The following is a 16,001-nucleotide window of genomic DNA, read 5'->3' as shown; positions in this document are numbered from 1 at the left end:
AGAATCACCTTCTCTGCCTGATGTGTTTATTTCATTCATTTTACTGCACGTTAATACACATTAATCCATCATTGTTAATAGGCTTAATTGTAGCCTATTTTAAATTGGGATCAGCAGGTATGAGGGGGAAATCATTGCGTAATTCTCCTTTAACAAAACACACCATGTGTTTTTTACCCTCCACAGATTCCAAACAACCCACTTCTGTACCGTCCTCTGTGATTGTTATTTTTTTTTTCTTTCATGAAAACACGTTACCACTGGCCCTCCTCGCTTCCCTCAGGCCTCGCACATGTTTTTCCATGCAGCAGAGCTTCAGATTGACACACCGCACGGCCCGCCTCCATCGCCACCGCAAACAGCCAATGGAGCTGCAGAGCGGGGACGAGCCTTCGGAGGCAGCCTCTTATTTCTCACTACAGTAACCCTGTAACGCACACGGGCAGTCATGTGACAGTCATATAGTACAACTCAGGCAGCGCTCAGTCAGTCCTGTGTGAACGCTGCTGCTGCTGCTGCTGCTGCTGGTGCATGGCGAGCCTCAAGGGCAAAACCTGCGCTGGCAAAAGACTGCCCCATCGGATTTAACGGATACAAAACGCTCCTTATCGCGCCTTTTGCTTTTGGATTATATATTAGCTGTGAGTGAACAAGGTAAGACTGGAGGGTTCATTTTTGTTGTATTGGTGTGTTCAGGGGGCTGCAGTGCCATATGCTGCAGCAAGGCTGGACGAAAACATGTTTACGTTGAGAGCGGAGACGCGCGCCTACTCATGCGTAATGCACCGCGGAGGGCACTGGCAGAAAAGAACACACACAGCACACTGTCCCCACGCTTCGTTTTGAGGTTACAGTGACGGTAGTTTATTGCATTTATCCGTCGCAGTTATAACGGGAGAGGCGAAATGAATGAGTTTTGGGGTCTCGTGATTGCAGCAGCGCATGTGACAGGGTTTATAAGTTGTCTTAACCCATGCTGCATGCACAATCGGGGAGAGTTTTGAGCTGATTATAGGTTTAACTGTTTGTATCCATACACAACTCTGAAATATTGTGTAATGTTAAGTAATAAACTAAATAAAAGTAAGACGTGTCCATGATCATGCGAAATGAATCAAAATGTGCAATGTGTGCAATGCAAGGTGGAAACAATGTCGTTAAAATGATGAATCTGGTGACTCATATTCAAAGTTTTCGTCCTCCCAACTTCCTTCGCTTTCATCTGACTTGATTTATTGCTCTTTAATCGTCCCGTAAACAAGCAGCAGGGCAGGTGATTTAGGTATGCAGCGCTGGAGCGCACGCTGCTCCACGCTGCCCCATGCGGCGCTGTCTGATAATAATGTGGACAGTTTTATTTATTCTCCCCCCCCTCTCTCTCTGGTCGGGGTTTACTCTCGGTCACGCCGACCATGCAGGGGCCCCTGGAAAGGGGAGGGCGGATGCAGGGGTGGGGGTGGTTTAATAACGCTCCCTGTTCCAGGAAAATAACCTATTTATGAAGAGTATATTGAAGGACATTAAGAATAGAAAGGTGATAAAAGTGGAACCTGAACCTCACACTGCATGAAAAGAAACGATTATTGTGAGTCACAATGAAAAGGCCCATCATAACAACGGGTAATGGTTGAAACATAATAGGACAATAAATGAAGAAGTTGTAAAACAATAGATAAAAATATACCAAATCATTACTGTATACTAAAGGAGAGATAAGATTACAAGAGAAGCACATCAAGGAAAAATACAATGTGTGTAAAGTGTAAGATCAAGGTTAGCTTGTGCTTGTATCAAACTGTTTATTGATCTTAAAATAGGATCCACATTTTGTAAAATTTATTGTCAGATTGTTGTAGCTCTATTTGGAGTAAAACCAAAATAATGGAAATCAAATACCTGAAAATACCAGAAAAAAACAGAACTTTTCCATCTGGAAATAGTAATTTCAAAGGTCGACTTTACAGTACAATAACTTTTAACATTAAGATGGGCTTCTCTCCCTCTGTCCACAGCGGCCCCGTGTGCGGAGGTTATGGTTCTCAGCCCCGGTTTGGGTCCGACCTGTGGCTCCTTTCCCCGCATGACGTTCCCCACTCCCTCTCCCTCCCACGATTTGAAGCTTTGTCAGCTCCCCCGTATCGCTGATAAAATCATAAAAAGCCCCAAAATAAATATTTGAAATAATAATTTTAAAAACAAATGTTCAAATTGTTATATTAAAAAAGTGAACTTTTTATACATAGCGTGTGTTCCTCCCATCGTTGATAGGGGGTGCTGCAGCCTCCTCAGCGTCCACCCTCCTGCGCCCATGGTCAGATTTTCAGTACTTTTCGACACCGCATATTTAAAAACCAAACACTCTCTGATACGGTAATGATCGTTGTATTGTGTTGGAAAGTAATGAAGCTTTTAGATCTAAAGAAACTAAAACTGCTGCGATCGAATGAGAGACCAGCGGTGGTCATTTCAAACAAACATACAAAGACTGATGTTTCTCAAGTAGTTTTGGCGTCGCGTGAAGATGGAAAAATGAAGTTTTTGTCTCTTACAAACAGAGAGAGCAGAAGAGGTGACCCTGTCCAAATTGCACACATTGGCAACGATCCCGTTCAGATGTTTATTTGTGCAATTATTAAGACAGTGTGCAGAAGTTTGCTTGCAATTTTGGGGATATTAAAAGAAGGAAATTGCCAAATATTGGCTGCTTCTTGCTGTGGGACTGAAAAACGTATCCATATTGATTTTGGATATCATGACAACCTGGCTGTGCTTTGTTACTGAGGTGGTGAGATGGCTGCTCCTTAAAGGTGCACTTTGGAGTTTTGGTAGAGAAATGTACAGATTCTGTGTTATATGTTCATAACTCTATACACAAACCGTCCTCAGAGGAAAATTTGATAAAGATAAGATAAAATACTATGTGAGAAGTTATGGTGGGGGGCCCGCAACAGTGACTCTCCTGGTAGCTTTTTAGCTCCAAACAGTGTTCCAGGGAGCCATTTTTCCTTTGAGTAAAGTTTGTGTATTTAGTTCAGAAAATATAGCAGAGAATTGTTTCACTTCTCCATCTTTCAAATGTCACCACCAAATCTACGCAGTGCACCTTTAATGGCTTTAATCAACTTGCAGGTCAGAAATCCGACGCTATAGTTTTATAAAATGTGCATAATACAGGACGAGTCTGATCTTATATTTGCTGATGGGTGGATACGAGGATATTGTGCCTTATACATTTTTTTGTAGATATATAATCTAAACATTAGATTTTGTCCTTTTCAGCGTTTTTTGAGATCAAGATTATGAAACTCTTTCTCTATTTCTTTCTCTTTAGACAAACTGTGTCCTGGCTGCAGACCTTGGATTGTAAGAGTGTTTTTTTCCTGACGCTCACTTTTTCCACCTCCGAGAGAACAGAGCAGGTGTTTCTCTATCTCTCCCCGTGTGGGTCGTTTGGCCTCGATGACCTCGGTTTGTTTGGTCTAACTCAACCAAGCAGCACTCTCACCAAATCATCCTAAACACAGACTCCGAGTCCAGCGAAGGGACCGCAGTTTTGGCAACCATCAAGGGATGGTGGATAACTCCCCGGTTAGCGAGGGGACTTTTCTTCTCCTTCCTTACGGTGGCTCTCCGCAGGCCTACTCGCTGTCAGACATGGTGACGGATCTCGACTCCTACCAGGTGATGCCATCGCCTTTTTCAGAGGACGACCTGAGCGAGTCGTCCAGCCCTCGCTCCTGTTCCAGCCCGGACTCTCAGGTGCTCAGCTCCAGCTATGAGAGCAACTCTAGTACGGAGAGCCAGGACAGCATCCTGGATCACCTGCTGTCTCAAGCCTCTTTAGGGGGAGCCAACAATGGGCCTGGAGGGTGCGGGCCACCTCTACCGCTGTCCTCTTTCCTTTCCGACACGCGGAGGGACGAGCTTCCCAAACGCGAGCCCGTGAAGGTGGAACATTTTGACTTCCTCACCTGGTCCAACGTGGAGACGGAGGAGCAACTTCGAGGGTCTTTCCAGCCGACGCTGGAGGAGATCGAGGAGTTCTTGGAGGAGAATATGGAGGTGGTGACAATGAAGCAGGAGGCCAGAGAAAGCTGCCCAGGGTTGGGGGCGGGATTGGAGGAAGCTTTAGGTCTGGGGGTGGGCCTCGAGTGGGTCGGGGAGGCTTCTCCTGAGCCTAAACTGGAGGACGAGGCCAAGTATTCAGACCAAACTGTCCCGGACACCGCTGCCTCCTCCGAGACCAAAACTGAACCAGTTAACCCCGAGAATGAATCAAGCACAGGAGCCAAGAAGGCGTCAGGAAACAAATCTCCAGACAGTAGCGGGGTGCCGGTAGTCCTGCAGATCCAGCCTCTTCAGATCAAGCAGGAGCCCACAGTGGCACCTCTGACTCCAGCAGCCCCACCGCCCCCACAGCCTGCCCCGGCCTCGGACATCAAAGTGGCGCAGCTGCTGGTCAACATCCAAGGTCAGACCTTTGCCCTGGTGCCCCACATCCTACCATCCCCCAACCTCAACATCTCCAAGTTTGTGCGCATTGCTCCCGTCCCGATCGCGGCCAAGCCTCTGGGGCTTGGAGACGGCTCAGTTGGCCAGGGAACCGGCATTCTCGTTGCAGGTCAAAAGTTCCCGAAGAACCCAGTGGCGGATCTTATAAAAATGCACAAATGTAACTTTCCCGGCTGCACTAAGATGTACACCAAGAGCAGCCACCTGAAGGCCCACCTGAGGAGGCACACGGGGGAGAAGCCTTTCGCCTGCAACTGGCAGGGCTGCGGATGGAGGTGGGTACTGCTGAGTGAAGAGTGGAGGGAATGTATTTATAGCAAAAACATTTAAAGACACAAACAGACATTCATTCAAAATGACCAACACTGATTATTAAGCTTTCATTTCATTAGCTCGTTAATGCTCGTTATCGCGTCAGCTCCGTCCTTCTGCTTCACACACACACACACACAAGCACAACTGCTCGTCCTGCTCTCTGCCTGGCATCGCACACACTCCCCTCTCTTCCTTGCGTTTATCGACAGATGATCAGAAATGATCACAGATTTCAAAAGTTCAACCCACCACCACTAACATTTTAGTCCCTTTTCATCTTTTTGACGCTAACTTGACGTCAGAGTTTATTTTATCAGAGATCCTTTTTTAGCTCCTCATCTTCGTCATCGGAAAAAAAGGTTGTTGACAAAAAATGTTGGTCCTATTTTCCTTTAAAGGCTTTATATGTGATTTCTCACACTTAAATGTATTAGAAATCAAGTATATCCTCTGAAAATAACTCTGTGAGTCATGACTGTCTACAATGGGTGTAACACCCGAGTCCCACTGTCTGTGATGTTTTCAGAGTTTTCAGAGTCCTATCTTCACTTTGTTTACATCGCCTGGACGGCCGGCTGACTCCTCTCCTCGTGTATAAAAGTTGTTTAATTGAGGGACTAGAGAAAAGAAGAATAACATACTGTACTTACTGCTTAACTGTGTTTCTAGATCACGCTCATTTCAGGTAAATTTACATGCAGTGTGAAGATACGAGCAGAATAAAGATCGCTAGCATTAGCATGCTAACACAACAATGCAGCGCGAGTTGTTTTGGTTTCATGCTGGTGCTCAAGGGCGACATCTGCTGGATCAAAAAATCGCATATAAAGCCTTTAAAGAAATGAACACCGTTTTATTCATATTTCACAAAGTCAGAGAGTCAGTGACTGGCTTCAACAGAAGTTTCTGTAACGTGCGTTAAAAGGCTCATTTATTTGCAGCGTTCATAAATACCGACATAAACTCAAAGTGCTTAACCCCGATTTGTCCGCGTGGACCGTTTGGAAGCGGCAGTAATTATATGTCAGTGGGGCATGTCTGTGTGCTGTGCATGGTGTCACATGGCTCAATGGAAACAAATGCAGTGCAGATTTCAAGTGACACTTGCACTGACCTGTCGCCTTCAGGGTCATGTATCAGCACTGGAGAGGAGACTTAGAGGGTCTTTGGGGTTCCAGACTCCCCGCATCCTCCCTCCTAAACACAGAGCAGCTATGTTTGTAATTTGCTTCATTATCATGTTAGTTACACGGTGTGAAGATTCTGGCCTTCTGTTTGCAGAGTGGCAGCGAAGAGACAAAATGTTAAATAGTTGTTTGAGGTTCGATAATGGAAAAGCAGAGGAAGAAAAACAATAAAACTGATTTCCTTTCACTGAGCCTTGAAGCTGAAGAGCTCTAAATGACTCTTAATGTCATGCAGCCCCCCCGGGGGTTAATTGGAATGGGGGGTGTTACAGTCGGGGGGGGGGGGGGGGGTGTTTGCTCTTCACAATCTCACCTCTCGTCAGGCAGCGAGATATCTGCGATGTACAAGAATAGTTGGTGGTGTCTATTTTGCGTTTGTAAACTAAATCTGGGACGGAGCTTTTGGACTGCAGTCACATGGGCACAACATCGGCACCTCCTGTTGAGACCCGACAGCTGTGTGGTTGCTGGGGCAGCGTGAGTGTGTGTGTGTGTGTGTGTGTGTGTGTGTGTGTATTTGTGAATTCTAAGTATAAAGCTGCAAAGATCTAATTTGGAACCTGCTGTGTGTAATGGAGAAAGGCAGAGAGAGAACTTAGATGTCTTCATCAGAGAGGCAATAGCTGTGCAGATTAAGCTAATGCGTTTTTATATATTCATCAGTGGTGTGTGTGTGTGTGTGTGTGTGTGTGTGTGTGTGTGTGTGTGTGTGTGTGTGTGTGTGTGTGTGTGTGTGTTTATCTGCGAGTTGCTAGGGTTGAGCTGACTGTTTTACTGTGTACATTAGGTCAGCCAGTGAGACTGACTCAAAGTGATAAAATGACTTCAGCAGAAAGTTATGCCTTTGTATGCACTGCCTATACAATACCAGAGAGCCTTTTCAAATATGATTTAAAAAACACATAGATGTAGTAAAACTGTCAAAATTGAGCACACACTTAAAGTCTTTATATGTGATTTTTCACACTTAAATATAATAGAAATCAAGTATATCCTCTGAAAATAACTCTGTGAGTCATGACTGTCTACAATGGGTGTAACACCCGAGTCCCACTGTCTGTGATGTTTTCAGAGTTTTCAGAGTCCTATCTTCACTTTGTTTACATCGCCCGGACGGCCGGCTGACTCCTCCCCTCGTGTATAAAAGTTGTTTAATTGAGGGACTAGAGAAAAGAAGAATAACATACTGTTATGCATTGTTCTGGTCGATATGCCAGTTTAACCTGACACATCGTACTTACGACTTTATCTTCATTTTTAAGATCAAGATACTGACAAACTGCGCAGATGCCATGCCGTCCACTGTGCTGCATGGTTTACATGCGGCGAGCAGAGCATTATGGCAGTACGGCAGTAGCCATTCACCGGGAGCTTCAGCCCCCGCCTGGTTTGGTTGGCTGGGATTTTTCACCTCTGACCAGCGTTCTTTAGAGCAAAAGAACAGGCTTTGTATGATTTAGCAATTAGATATTAATGAATCAAAAACAACATTTTTATGGAAATGGAAACTTTGAAAATTTGTGTTGGAATTATTTTTTTCCCGAATGAGAGTTTGTCGTACTTTTCATTCCACTTGTCACTTAAGCTGATTTGTTAGTCTGTAAGTAAATCGTTACATGATCATTGTCAGGAAATATGAAATGTAGTTCTGGGCCTTTTGGCGTCACCATCCCCCCCGGTCTTATCTCAATATCCGAGTGGCAAGTACTGACATAGTGTGTGTGTGTCTTTCATGTGCCTAGCAGGTGCACTTTGATAGATGAATATGGTGTGCTTGCTTTGACATGTGCAGAACAGGTTAGTGAGAAACTGACCCAGCCAGTGAGCTGTTAGGTTACGTGGTTTCTACCTGCCACAACTTGCAGAGATTAGTCTAAGAGGAGCCTCCTCTTTAAAGCATTAAACCATTCATAAACCCCATTTTGCCAGCAGTTAATGAGTAATGCCTGAAAAACATTGTGTTGGTCCATTAGACTGTATTACCTACCTGGCAACACTCCATTAGTCATACTGTACTTGTAATAATGAACGTGTCCTGAAGTACGAGTTGGAGCTGCAGAAATGTGTGCAGGAGTTTCAGGCTGTGTGTGATCCAGCTCACAAAGGGCTCTTGTCTGTACACAAAAGGCAGGATGTAGTTTGTGTCTGTGAGAACCAGTGAGTGTGTGTATCCCACTGTATGTGATGCAGGGAAAAGAGGGGGCCCACCAAAAGGGGAAACAAAAAAAAAAAAAAAAGTTGTGAAAAATGTGAGAGTCAAGCAAAATGGAGTGAGGAGCAGAGAGGTTCTGAGATTTATATTTTTAAAAAAAAGAAAAGACAGTGTGGCTGGTTGTGGAGGCATGGAGGGAGTTCAGAGAGAGAGAGAGAGAGAGAGAGGGCAGATCGAGGAGGTGAAAATGGCCGGTTTCAGTTTTGCACACAATCACTTGAAGGGAGCAGCAGTGAGGAAGTGGAAGCGAACAAAGACTAAAGTGTTGAATAGTTACCATGACGGTGGGTTAGGAACGTCCAGGCTGCCACGCTGCATGAAAGAGAAGAGAGGGGATCAGTCAAGTTTCCTCGTAGGCCGGGAGGAACAGGGAGGGAACAGCTCGACGGAAAGATGCAGTGGGCTTAATGCTGTATTAAAATGTGTGATAATACCGACAACATTTAAAGGGGACAGAGTCTCTTCCAGGTAGATGAGGCAACCACAATGTGATCTATTCAATGGTGGTAGAAAAAAAGTTCCCAGGATCATCTCTTGGTCATCCCAGGGGCAAGAAAAAAGCATTTAGGATGCACAGATAACTGTCACTTAAGTAATGACCAATAGAACTGAGTCTTGACTATAACAGCAGCAGCATTGTTTCCCATGAGCTCTGATGTGGACTGTTTCTAATCACTTATGAAACACGATAAGTTCTCAGAGAAACTAGCGAAAGTTAGCGTCAGCTCCTCTCTCAGCCAGAACTTTACAAAAACAGTGCAAGTGAAGTCAATTAGAGCCATTTAATTTGACCTCTGACCCTGTCGCAGTATACATGCAACGAGGGATTTGTACGTCCGGCTCCCTTATTTAAGGTGGCCCCTTTACTTACTGTTGGACCTTCCGGTTGACATATCACGTCACCAAACAAGTTAACAAGCTGCAAACTGGTTGTATGTCCACCTGTGAAAACTTTACAGCTCAGTGCGTTTCATACATATTCTACACCAGTGGTTCCAAACGGGTGGGTCGGGACCCAAAAGTGGGTCATGGGGGGTGTTTTCGCACATGTGAGCCTGGGGGAAAAAAAGTGTCAATATGTCTGTGATGCTGTTTAAACATGTTTCGATTCGTCCGGTCTCTTTGTTTGGTCATTTTGGACATTTTTCATTAAATACATTTATGTGGTTGTACATTTTTAGAAACTAGGATGGCGATTTCTCATCGATGTGTTGGTTTGGGGGTCCTGAGGTTGGACCAGTTGAGAACCACTGCCCTACACGATGCTGATACATTCGTCTTCTTTTCTTTAACCGGGATTCTTCTACGCGTTTTTTTTTTTATTTCAGACTTCCAGATCAAAGGTAACTGTAGAGCCTGTGAAGAACACCTATAGGCCGGTTTGGGGTTGATTGAGGTGCATACTAAAGTACATTGACCCCAACAGCATTATCTAGGTGTGTTGGTCCAGATTCAATTTAGTAAAATTTCGAACAGTCGGACTAAAATGTATTTTAAAAGTCTGGGGGCGTTGGTGGCCTGCTGTTGGTCCATGTCCAGAGGCTACAAGTCCACGAGAGTGGGCGGCCCAGAATTCGGGTCCAACCTGTGGCTCCTTTCCCTCATATCAAGCCCCCCCCCCCCCCCCCCCCCTCTCTCTCTCTGTCTCCCTGATTTCTGACTCTGTTCTGTCTCTAAATAAAGGCATCAACAACCCCTCCCTTCAAAAAAAAAAAAACGAAAATGAAAAACAAAACAAACAATGTTTATAATTCTTCTAAACTTCATCTGGTTTTACATTTTCATGCTTTCTTCAACACTGTGCTCATTTGGGGTGCAGATGATCTAGTGGTTTGGTCGCGCCCCATGTACGGAGGCTATAGTCCTCCAAGTGGGTGGCCCGGGTTCAAGTCCGGACTGTGGCTCAATCAAAAAAAAGTTTTTTTTAGTAATAGGTCTTATAAAAGTCTTATTTCCCAGCTTTATGGTCCACAATGACTCTTCATAGTCTGTGCTTTAGTGTGGCGTGGAGCCATTCAACATCAGCTGACGGTTTGATAGATGTTTCAAACTTTAGAACTTTCCAGAGCAGGGGAGGACTTCGGTTCATCGCAGAGAGCATCATATCGTCAAGAACTGGTCTGTGTAACTAAACTCTTTCAGGCTGACTGACTGGAGGAATGAGGCTGGGGACTCCCTGGGGGGGTGGGGGGGGGGGTTGGATTCTGGGAGTAATGTGCCCACACATGAGGGGAATGCTTAACGGAGAGAGAGATGCAATGTGTGCCCTCTCTCTTTCAAGGTCAGGAGAAGAAGTCTGCCTGCACATGTTGACTGCTCTTCAGTCCTGGTTCTACAGACGAGCCATCCCAAACCCTCCATGGTTTCCTCTGGAGGTCACTTTGCTTTGTAGCCTGTTTTTGGTGTTAGGGTTCCAAAAAAACACCTTGAGAAGGTTTAGGCAATGACAACAAATGATTTAATATAAAAGAAGCTGCTCCATGTTGATCCATCTGGGACTGAACGTGGTTTTAAAAACATAGTCAATCTTTTCTGTTTCTCTGATTCTGTGTGATTTTGTTTCGCAACAGATCTGAAACAGATGTTGGAATGTCAGCCTTCGGAGTGGCAGTGATAGCTTCAGTGTTTACAGAACGATACCATCTCTACAAACTTTGTTAAAACAGTTTACAGATCGGATTTAGATGGTGCACAGTAAACTGGCAGACAGTGCATTACGTGGAGCATTTGGTTAAGACATTAGCTCCTTTTTATTTTCACGTATGTAATATCATCCCACATCCATCCTGCTGTGATGACACCGACTGCCTGCTCCAAATCACAGTAAATATATCCCGCACCAGATGAATATGTGCTGGTTCCCACAAGATCCAATAACACAAGCAGTCCTCTGAATAGAAAGTTTAATCCAGTTTTTCTTTAAAAAAAACTGCTTTCATATGTTACCGATACTTACAGCTCTTGTCTCTTCATGTGACAGTTAGCACAACAGGTTTTTTACTGCAGTTCCGTATGTGTTGCTGCTTAATCACAGGGTGCAACTGTACCGATTCATCATCTTGTTAAGTCAGCCAGCAGAGCAACATCTGGGATGCAGAAGCTGCTCGGTCCGTTTTTCGCAGAACTGGGTTACTGGGAAGAAGAAGAAGAAGCCTCGGCGCTGTCACCCCGGTGGCTCCAGCCAAGGGAACATATGCCTCGCATGCTAATCCTGCTGCACTCTGTTTCTCTTGCCCCAAATGAGTTACAGGCAGATAAGTTGTGTTTTCAACATGTGAAGCATTCTTGCTCGCGACACATAATTACACTGGGGAGCTCAGTGAGAAGTTTCTGGCCTCGGAGTCTGTGTGTGTGCAGAACTTGGGAAACGTGGAGCTGCCAGATTTAGATTTTTAAAATATGCAAAGTGTACTAAAGCGTACTATAGGCACTTGGAAAGTTTTGGAAAGGCGCTGTGGAATATCCAGAAGAGAACACATGTATCCCCTCAACATGGAGTAAATGTATTTGAGTTCAGAGGAGCCATAAAATAGTTCCCTCATGAATAAAAAAACAGTCGCTGGAAGTTTAATACGACTGGATATTGACCATGAAGTGATTTAAAACATCATTTACATCAGAGTTTGTTTGGCGGTTCTATTTTTCTTGTTCTTCATTTGAGTTTTGGAGGATAACTGCAAAGGGGCGGCTGTGTCTCAGTTGGTAGAGTCGAAGGTTGAGAGACGGCTCCTGCAGCCAAATGTCCGATGTGTCCTTGCAAGACACTTAACCCCGTGCTGCTCCCGCTGCATCGGGCGTATGAGTGTGAATGAATGGGATTAATTACTTCTGAATTTACAGAAACCTCTGCCATCAGTGTGTGAATGTGTAGGTGTGACCCTGTGCCAATTTTCACAATTGTATGACTATTAATGCAATTTTAACAACTTGATTTGTGAACTTAAGTTATCATGACAGAAGCTTTTTTTAGGACCCCTAGACTAAACAGCCCACGGTTGCGAGCGCTCGTCATCGACTTGTGATGACCCAAGAGGCGAGCTTACGAGAAACACTAGTTTAAAAAAAACTGTAAATCATCCTGAGGGTGGTACCGGGGGCTATCGACCTATTTAAGACGAGTGTAATATGATCCTCTTTTTAAATGAACACACATCGAGGAGAGACAAACTGTGATACAAAATGTTTCATCTGGTATCACTCACTTTCTCCACATTATTGTTATGCGAGTCTCAGCTGTCCTGGGTGAAGATCCAAGTCGTGACTAATGAGCCCCATGTCCTTTTCATGTCCCCTTTACCAAACTGACTGCAACTGAATTAAGAACCTTTCTTAATTACTGTCAAAAATAAAGTGTAAATTGTTTGTCTTAATGGCGTTTAAACATGATTTTGAAACAAACAAAAGTATTTTATCAAACAGAAGTCTAGTTTTGGGTCCCTGACTGAATCCATGTGCCTCATGTGGGGCCTCTCTGCTGCGAAGGCAAACTGCAGTGATAAGTTGAAGCCTCACTTTGGTCACAATCTGCTCTGAGAGAAACGCTGCAGCCTGCTCAAACTATGTGTGCTGAATAAATACTGGAGGGCCTGACTGAAAAACCTCTTAGGGCGCACTCACACTAGAAAATCTGTACTGTGCGCAGTGCACTTCCAAGCTCTGAAGAGGTGTGCTTTGGCACGGTACAGTTCATGCAAGAGCACAAGCACGGGTACACAACGCTGACAGCCTTCATTATCGAGAAATCCCGGCGTGTTCTGTCTGTATTCGACTCAAAATAAGACACAAAGTCAGTAAAGTATCTGTCGTGTTCTCTGTGTTGTTCTCCGATGTGCAAACACGTCCCTTTTATTTCTTTATTTTAGATTTTTCGAGTCCGCCTGTCTTGTAAACTAAGCACACTTCATGATCACGTAAAGACGTGCATGTGTTGTATTACAACGTTATGCAGAGGAGGTAACCGTGCTCAGGCCCGGTTAGTCCTGGAGCAGTGTGAGTGCAGGCACAGAGGGGGGAATGGGGGAGGGGACAATTGTGCTTAAACATGGTTTTGCTAGTGTGGCCTTAAGTGAGTTGTATGAAGAATGTTATATGCCATAAACACCTTCAGGGACAGTGGGAATCCCCGGCCTCTTGCACCCTTATTTTTGGTGTTGCATGATGAAAAGTTTAAGGACCCCTGCTACAGACAACATAAAATGTGTCCTTTTCCTGCTGATTCTACATTCTGCAGATATTTGTGTCCTGTATCCACTCGTCTGATTGCATCCTCTTGCTCTTCCTGAAAAGTAAAAACATTTATTTTTCTCTCCTCTCAAGGTTTTCCAGGTCGGATGAACTCTCTCGACACCGGCGGTCCCACTCAGGTGTCAAGCCCTACCAGTGTCTGGTGTGCGAGAAGAAGTTCGCCCGCAGCGACCACCTATCAAAACACATCAAGGTCCACCGCTTTCCACGGAGCAGCCGGACAGTTCGCGCAGCAAACTGACACCGCGCTGCTCGCATCGCTGGGATCACAAAGGACCGCTGAGAACTCTCTCACACAAAACTAAAGACAACAAAGTGTGAGGAGAGCGTACGAGTGTGTGTGTGTGCGCGCAAAGGGAGTTGAGGCACACCTGACTTTTTTGTTTCAGCAGTCTTTCGATTGTTCTAATTTATTGTACAAAAGTAAACCAACACAGTAACCATCCTGTAATCAGTGTCAGGTTGTTGTCGGTGCTTTGGTACTGCTGTCTGTTCTGTCTTTACCGCCTTCGTCAGCAGAAGATAAGACCAGCTTCTTTTCATTCGGTCTGGATTATGCCATAGCTTTGGTTAGAGCCTTGTATTTCCATTCTACCTGGATCAAAACAACTGCCTTTTATCTTCCTGAAAGCTTGCCAACGTCTTGGACATTCCTCATGTGATGCAATGTGGAGGACGCCAGAGAGAAGGTCACTGAGATCCTTATTAGCTGCTACAGAGTCGTACTCTTCCTGGGGTCCACAGAGGTTTCTCCCGGGAGGCTCCTCTGATTGCTTTGTCCTTGTTTATGCTGCACGGTTCATAGACAGTAACAGTCAAAGTTAATGATCACACTTGGTGTGGATGCACAGGGAGAGACCTGTTTTTTAAATGTGGTCATGGACTACTGATTGCATAACAAATTAAGGGGAATGTTATGATAAGATACCAGGACTCTTCTCATCATTTTAAAGCCTCGTTTTAAGGGCCTGTGTCTATTGACAGCGTTTGTTTTTTTTTGTGCTGGCAGCGACATTCTAAATTTCCTAATTTGCATTTTCAGCGTTTTTCAGCGTTTTTCAGCGTTTTTCAGCACTCACCGTCCTGAGCACAAAAATTCCCCCTCGTCGTCAGCTATATGTTGTTGCGGCTGCACTCAGAGCGCTCTCTGTTGAAAATAATTCAACTTAAGGAACATCGCCTACGCTTGTCAATGTCAATCAATTCTCCCTCATCGACCAATCAAAATCAAACATGGGCGGGACTTCTGATATCAGCTTTTAAAAACAACAGTGATGGTGGATGAACTTAGCTGACTTTTCGAGGGTAACATTTCCAGGTGTGAAGCTGCTCTTTGCACCAGGACACGATTCATTTTCATTGTCTTCATGTTTTGTTGGTGATGTTTAAGCACACAGAGAGCTACATAAAACAGACCTAACAGTCACTACCAAGGGAAGCAGAAGTCAGCTTTTGTAACCCAGCAACAGAAACTGAGGTTTTGGGCACTTCCGGCGCAAAATAAATAAGCCATGAATGAACACAGGCCCTAAACCTGCTGACTAGAGGAGGGGGATGACAAGGCAACGTAAGAAATGCACAAATGAAAGCCAGCTGAAAGGTTAAGCGCACAGTGATTGTTGAATCAGCCTTCTGATCAGTGTTAATTGAACTTTGTTCATCGTGTTATTAAGGGAAGTCATGTGTACCTACCCGCTCTTCTACTTCTCGGACTTTTCTGGCCTTACTGTACCACAAAATCCTTACTGGTTCGGTGAAATCGAGCTCTTCAGTGATCGACCTTTTCATGAGGTTTTTAAATGACTGTTCAAAAGGTGTCACGATACAGCAGTCATAGCCATAGAACTGAATGTCTCAGTCTGCTTTTATTATCAGAACTTCTTTCTTTTTTTTTTGCTGACAACTTGACACAAAATCTGCCTCAACTCTGCGTCATGTGACTGACTGACTGGAACAGCCTTGTGAGACACGCCGCAGTCTGGCAGTTAAAGTGGACACTCTACACACCGTGGTGCTGAACTACCAGGAGGATAATCTTCTGAGAAATGTTGTCACAACACCCCTTCGAGGCCTACGGCACACTTTGTAATAACCCTCACTGCAAGTGTACCGCGCCCCGCTGTGAATGTGTGGGGGTGTGACCATGCCGTCCATGCGTACTTCATTTATGTAAAGTGACAACAAGCAGGGGTACACAACATTGTACATCATTCCTTTTTATTCAATTTTTGAATTTGTAATGCTTGTGTGAACACAGGTGTTTTATCGCATCCTATGAATGTATGTAAATATGCAGGAGTGTGCATCGCTGCATCCAGGAGTCCCACACAGAGACGACCCTGAGACCATATCTTAAAAACAAATCAGTGCTTGTGAAGATTTTTAGTGTAAACCCTAAATGTGTACATAGCATTTCAGTACATATGAATATATTATATATTTTTTTCTTTGTTCTATCCAAGATGCATTTACAAATAAAACTGAAAAGAAAAAAAAAAAATCATGTTCATGTTGTCTTTTGGAAGTCGTAC

At 44.5% G+C, this 16,001-nt stretch overlaps 2 protein-coding genes across 2 annotated transcripts in view; one reads left to right on the top strand and one right to left on the bottom strand.

The window, feature by feature from the left end:
* The window catches only part of LOC132977113 (zinc finger and BTB domain-containing protein 49-like), a 273,628-nt gene that overhangs the window by 172,757 nt on the left and 84,870 nt on the right, over window positions 1–16,001 (bottom strand). The gene's annotated exons all lie outside the window — the stretch shown is intronic.
* Window positions 437–15,970, top strand: LOC132977095 (Krueppel-like factor 15). Its single transcript, XM_061041491.1, has 3 exons — window positions 437–654; window positions 3,332–4,787; window positions 13,543–15,970. The coding sequence occupies exons 2-3, from the start codon at window positions 3,571–3,573 to the stop codon at window positions 13,709–13,711; spliced, it is 1,386 nt and encodes a 461-aa protein (XP_060897474.1). The 5' UTR covers window positions 437–654; window positions 3,332–3,570; the 3' UTR covers window positions 13,712–15,970.

The sequence above is a fragment of the Labrus mixtus genome, chromosome 7 (genome assembly GCF_963584025.1).
Source record: "Labrus mixtus chromosome 7, fLabMix1.1, whole genome shotgun sequence".
Lineage (NCBI taxonomy): Eukaryota > Metazoa > Chordata > Actinopteri > Labriformes > Labridae > Labrus > Labrus mixtus.
Note: the sequence above shows the minus strand (reverse complement) of the source record. Positions and strands in the feature narration are given on the sequence as shown.

What these genes read in the sequence shown, in the direction of transcription:
- LOC132977095 (XM_061041491.1), top strand. Translation starts at nt 3,571, where the DNA reads ATGGTGGATAACTCCCCGGTTAGCGAGGGGACTTTTCTTCTCCTTCCT. An exon ending in TGGCAGGGCTGCGGATGGAG is followed by an intron (nt 4,788 to 13,542) that starts GTGGGTACTGCT and finishes TCTCCTCTCAAG; the next exon opens with GTTTTCCAGGTCGGATGAAC.